Source organism: Lactuca virosa, chromosome 6 (genome assembly GCF_052849685.1).
Source record: "Lactuca virosa cultivar CGN04683 chromosome 6, Lactuca_virosa_CGN04683_v6, whole genome shotgun sequence".
NCBI lineage: Eukaryota > Viridiplantae > Streptophyta > Magnoliopsida > Asterales > Asteraceae > Lactuca > Lactuca virosa.
Window position 1 is genome coordinate 221495824 of NC_136431.1, and position 6273 is coordinate 221502096.

Here is a 6273-nt window from a genome sequence, read left to right on the forward strand (position 1 = left end):
AAATTAGTCGATGTATAAGTGGGGTCCATTTTGAAAGATGATTGATATTATACCGATGTGAGTGATAATTATAAAAGTTGATGTAGCACAATTGAAAGATCAATAATCTTGCACTGATGTGGATGGTCTAAGTCTTAATATTATCCGCATGTCATCTGACACGTGTGAGTGGGCATCCACATGGCTTCACTGGACATGTTTGATTAATTTTTGTTTTATTTTATACTTATTAGTATTAATATTAATTACTATCGTTTTTTCTACAATTATTATTGTTGTCGGAAAGGGAAAAGACATACAATTACTAAAAATTCATCCCCTTTTCGGTCATCTTTTCCATCCTTATTCTTAATCATCGAAGGTCAGTGTGGATCAAAAACCAAACTGAGTTGAATCGATATAGTGCCAACTTAAGCTTGTTGGAGTAAAAGGCAATTTTGAGCATGGATCAATTATGCGTTGAAAAATTTACATTAAAATTGCAACAGAATTACAATTTCATCAAAAATCATTAAAGCAAAATCTGAAATTCAAGTACAATTACATTTTTAACTCGTTTAAACAAAAACTACAATAAAACCCAAGGCTAAAAAATGCAACTTTGACTAACAATAATTATGTAAATATAAACAAAACAAAGGATAAAATGTAACTTCGACTAAGGTTGAATTAAACTCTCAAGTTTCACAAGCCAATCATTTTAATGCTCTAGCTCTAATCAATAAAATTCTCAAATGGCTCGAGATCTAATCGACTTGATTCAATTCAATTTCGAATATTTTTCAAGTCGGTTTCGAGTATCTCAAAAGCTCTCCTATACTCTCAAGTAGCTTGAGCTCTACTCAACTTGAATCAAGTCAATTTTGAAAATTTTGCGAGTTGTTTTTAAAATTTAAAATTAAACTTAAAATAAAATGAAATGCACACTAAATATATCATTAAAATTTCGAGTTTAAATAAAATAAACAATTCATGTTAACATCATGTTTTTCATTGGGACAAAACCTTGCAGTTTTTATCCAATCAACATCAGTCCTAATCTAATGCATACCAAATGCAGTACAAGACTTTGTTCCATCAATCTATACATCCTAACTACCTAACAAACAAAAAAAACCTTTAAAGTGGAAATGTGAACATTAAATACCTTGACTACAGTTCCTCCTTTATAGAACTCTGTTGGCTTGTTTTTTCCTTATTCTTCTTAATAAAACTAGTAATCTTATCCTTGCTTCTCTTTCCACTATATTGCAACAATTTTCCACTTGCTGACTTGAAGTACAATGTAGGGTAACCCTTAACATCAAACCCTTCATGCACAATATCATTTGCAGTTGCATCCTATAAAAAAGTACATATAAATACCTCATTCATGATTCATCTTCACATAAAGTGATCGATACAGTCTTTGTAAGATAACTTTTTGTATATATAATTAACTTAGTATTAAAAATTTCATTGTAAAATTCAATAGAAGCTTGATTTAAAAGATCTTACAATCTTGGCAATGATAACATCCGCATCATTTGCAAATGAAGCAGCAATTTTATCCAAAATTGGAGCCAACTTTTTGCAGTGTCCACACCATGGGGCATAAAACTCCAACAAAACTGTAATTAACTAAAGAATTTATTAGCAATGGTAATAAACTAATAATAAAACAAGAGTAATTTAAGTAATGAAGTGACGTTTTGCATACCGTTTTTGCCTGATTTGAAAACAATGTCATTGAAATTGTCAGCAACAACCACCTTAACTGGCTGATTATTAACCTCGGGTACAGGCTCAGATTTTACATATGGTGTAACTTTTCCATCCTGCAATTTTATTGTATCTGTTTGGTTGGATGGAATGGAATGACGATGAACGAAATGGATGAGTGGAATTAGCAAGGGAATGGAATGATCAATTACATTCCATTACCATGTTTGGTTGGTTTGTAGGAATGAAATAGATTGTAGTATGAATTTTTTAAATTATATGCAAATGCAACATATAGTTTTAACTCTATGCTATACCTTATCTAATTAAAAGCGAAATAAGATTGTAATAAAATATTCTTTTAGTTATTTTTAAAAAATAAAACTGTAATTTAATTAAAATTATGAAATTTATGAAGTTTGTGTCCTTAAAAATTACATAGATAGAAATAGGTTATATTAAAAATTCATTTCATTCCTTCAGAAAAAACAAACAACATTTTTTCATTCCAAAGACATTTAATTCCTTCCCCAATTATTGAAATGAATCAATCACCTTGTACTCCTTCAACCATGATTCTAGGTGATGAGGCTCTACGTTTGGTTTCACATACTTCTCTTTATCATCATTTATAACCATCACAGGAACATGGTCTTCCTTAATTCCAAAAAACTGTTGATCAAAACCATTAAGAAAAATAGGAATTAACAACATATTATTTCAAATCGTTTTTTAGTGACGGAATTGAATCCGTCACTATTTCCTACTTTTTTAGTAGTGAGTAAGAGATACTAACCTGGAAAGCACCTTGACTAGCTTCAACATCTCCAATTAGAAAACATATTCCCTTTCCCTTGTGCTCATTAGCAATGTCTTGATATTTGGATTCAAAAGCACCAAAAGGCTTGCTACTAAAGTTCACAAAAAGCATAGCCTACCAATTCCACAATATCTCAATACAAAACTTTTTTTTTCTTTTTTTGGTAATTTGCCCACTTGATATTTTGTCCCCAACATAAAATATTTTGTGGGTCCGCTTAAATATATAGATAAAAAAAAAAAGTACATATCAATTAATTTTTCACCTTTGCATTGGGAGTGTTAAAGAATTTGATGACAAAAGGGTGATTCTTTGGATCGTGATTAAAGACGGTTACAGTAGGAATGGTTGCTTCCTCAATGAACTTCTCTAATGCATCCAAATTAAAATTCTGCAGATTAAAATACAATTTTTGTCTCATTGACATCAGTCTCAATCTCAGTTCACAGAACATGCCAAACACAATACAATATATTTTGTTGTGTCACGTTTGTAATAGACAGGAATAAACACATTAAAAGATTACCTCAAAATCTACTACAAGTTCATCAAATGGCTTGAATAAACGGACAATGGGCCCCGATACAGACGAATCACCTCGTGGTAAAAGTTTTGCATCTAATGTATGAGCAAATTCATAATCCGAACGCAAACTTTCAGCTAAAGTCAAAAATACCGTGAACTTTTCTCTGGCAAATTCAGGGAACACTCCAACCTAGGAGAACAAACAAACACATTACTCATAGCACAAAAAATAATAATCAGTTTATGCAAAAGAACGACTTAACTGAGAATGTCAGGAAAATGAGGCTTTCTCTTTATATTTTAACTTATTTATTTTTTTCCTTAGGTTTACCAAAGTATAAAATTATTTCTCAAATGGATTTAAAAAAATATTAATTTAGACAGTAATTTATCCATGCAAACATTTAATAAGAAGAAAAGAAAAGAAATAGGACTTACGATAACGATTTTATCTCCATCAACAAGAGCATTGCCCTCTTCTGTAGATGTTATTTCAACAGAAGCGGGTCCGGCTTGTTTTTTCAAGTAAGAAACTATTCCTTCTGCGTCTCTTGGTCCTTTGTAATCTTGAATAGTTTTTCCTCCATCTCTAATGATTTTAAGTGTTGGGAAACCTTTTATGTCATACTCACTAGCCAAATCTTTGTTCTTTTCATCATTGGCATCAACTTTTGCTAAAGCAATCATGGGGCTGTTACTACTCAATATAGAAGCAGCTTTTTCAAACTGAAATATCATTAAAGAAAGGGAAATGACTTAAAAGGGTAACATATTATTCGATTTGTACATATTTGGTCACTGAGTTTTTTTTTCGTCCACATTTACTCCTTAAACTTGTTAAACTGTACACATTCAGTCCTTATGACCTGTTACTCCAGGTTAGCCGAGAAAAATGACTTGATACGGTAATATATTTTTCATTTTGTACACATTTAGTCCTTAATATTTTTGTACATATTTAGTCCTTAACATTTTTTTGTTTCAAAATAAGTCCTTTTTTTGTACTCATTCAGTACTTATGAATGATTTCTTTAGGTTTTTTTCACGACATCTTACGTGAGACAATCATTGATAAGGTGCTTGGGGTTGTTGATGCTTATGTCCAATGCGATCTCGACTGCTTGGTTGTATAAGTCTTGTGGTTTGGCTTAGGTCTTGTATTTTGAACATCATAACTTCTTCATACGATATCAGATTTTAAGGATCTTTATCAATGTGTTCATTTTTTTGAGTCTACTACAACTTTCATTAAGATTACTCCCGTTAAAATGTAATATATTTTTACTAACGATTTTATAAAAAAAAAATATACATACATGCATTCATAAAAAACGTATGGACAGGGGAAGACACAGTAATACATAGTAGGTGTTGCCGAGATGAAATAGGTGTTGTCGATACATGAAAATAGGTATAAACGTAAAATTAAAAAAAAAAAAAAAAAAAAAAAAAAAAACGAAAAATTTTCCACTGCGAACAGAAAAAACAGGTGTTGTCGGTGCAACACTGGGACCATACTAAATCCGCCACCGCGTATGGATATAAAAATCGTAAGTAAAAATATATTATTTTTTAATGGGAGTAATCTAAATGAAAGTTGTAGTAGACTAAAATACGAACGCATGGATATAAAGATCGTTAAAATTCGAGATCATATGAAGAAGTTATGACGTTCAGAACACATGACCTAAGCAACCAAGTAGTCGAGATCGCGATGGATATAAGCATCAAAAGCCTGATACATCTCATTAGTGAATGTCTCACATATGATTTCGTGAGAAAAAACTAAAAAATCATTCATAAGTACTGAATTAGTACAAAAAAATGACTTCTTTTGCAAAAAAAAAAAAAAAAAAAAAAAAGGACTAAATGTGTACAAAAATATTAAGGACTAAATGTGTACAAAGTGAGAAATATATTACCCTATTAAGTCATTTTTACCGGGTAACCTGGAGTAGCCGGTCATAGGGACTAAATGTATACAGTTTAACAAGTTGAAGGGGTATATGTGGACGAAAAAAAAACTCAATGACCAAATGTGTACAAATCAAAAAATATATTACCCTTTTAAGTCATTATCCCTTAAAGAAATCATGAGCTCATAAGGAATATATGTACCCAACTAACAATGTACAATCATTTGAAAAAATCATTTTTCACAAATCGGTCCACAATCAACATGTAGGAAGTACAAACATCTTAAAAACCCAATCACAGTCCAATGCAATCCAATGCATACATAAGTCTGTCCTACCATGCATAGACTTATGGATTCTGACCTCCTTACCTTAGGATGATCATGTAGGGACCACATATATTTTATGTTGAGGATGAAAGATTGAAAGTTACCTCTGGATCAAGTTTCTTGCAGTGGCCACACCTATGTGTTAATGAACAAATCAAGATGTTAACAATGTGATTTTTATTAATCTATGTTCAATGTCAATGCAACAAAAACTGAAAAAAAAAAAAAAGAATCTTTTATAAACAATGCAAGAGTATCATAATAAATCTCACCACAATCCGATTAATACACAGAGAAAATGGGGATCGCTCTGAGAGTACGTGGTGCAACAACGATAAAACAAACAATGAATCACCGACTGAAAACAAACAATTAATCAGATATGTATACAATGGAGTTATGGAGGTTCTTACCAAGGTGCATAAAAGTCGACGACGAGAAAATCATGACTGCTAATAGTTCCGGTGAAGTTGGATTGATCGAGAGTCAGAACGAACTCTTTCGATTGTGATGATGAGTCTTTAGTAGTATGGGCAGCGACACATGATAATCCGCCAATATACAACGGCGTTAGAAGAGAAAATAGGAAGACGATGATCGGAACCCTAGATGACGCCATTGCCGGAATGTTGTGGTAGCTGTTTAGATTCTTCCTCTGTAAAATATTCCGAGATCGAGTTGAACTGAAAAATAGCGAGACCCGGTAGCCATTGCCGTACTCGCAGCAATTCGGTATTCATAAATCATAGTCATCATTCCCACGTGGCATGTTTCGGTGGTTTCGGTTGATTTTTAGTCGGGTGTAGTTTATAATTCAAACATTGGCTAATTTGCTTATATAAAAAAAGCATAATTAACCTATTTTATTAAATTTGGATAATGTGTTAATTTAATATCTTATATTAATATTAAATTCATTGCATTTCTGTGATATTATATGTTTTTATGATTCCTTATATTTGAAAGAAAAGATCTGAAATAT

The 6273-nt window shown here is 31.6% G+C and overlaps 1 protein-coding gene across 1 annotated transcript; it reads right to left on the reverse strand.

Moving 5' to 3' along the window:
- Nucleotides 1–1040: 1040 nt before the first annotated feature.
- Nucleotides 1041–5988, reverse strand: LOC145120234 (protein disulfide-isomerase-like). Its single transcript, XM_079056049.1, has 10 exons — nucleotides 5705–5988; nucleotides 5396–5426; nucleotides 3485–3772; nucleotides 3048–3236; nucleotides 2787–2912; nucleotides 2498–2635; nucleotides 2257–2373; nucleotides 1700–1817; nucleotides 1498–1610; nucleotides 1041–1341 (listed from the first exon to the last, which is right to left on the reverse strand). Exons 1-10 carry the CDS (start codon nucleotides 5908–5910, stop codon nucleotides 1153–1155), a joined length of 1515 nt encoding a protein of 504 aa, XP_078912175.1. The 5' UTR covers nucleotides 5911–5988; the 3' UTR covers nucleotides 1041–1152.
- Between the last annotated feature and the right edge of the window lie 285 nt (nucleotides 5989–6273).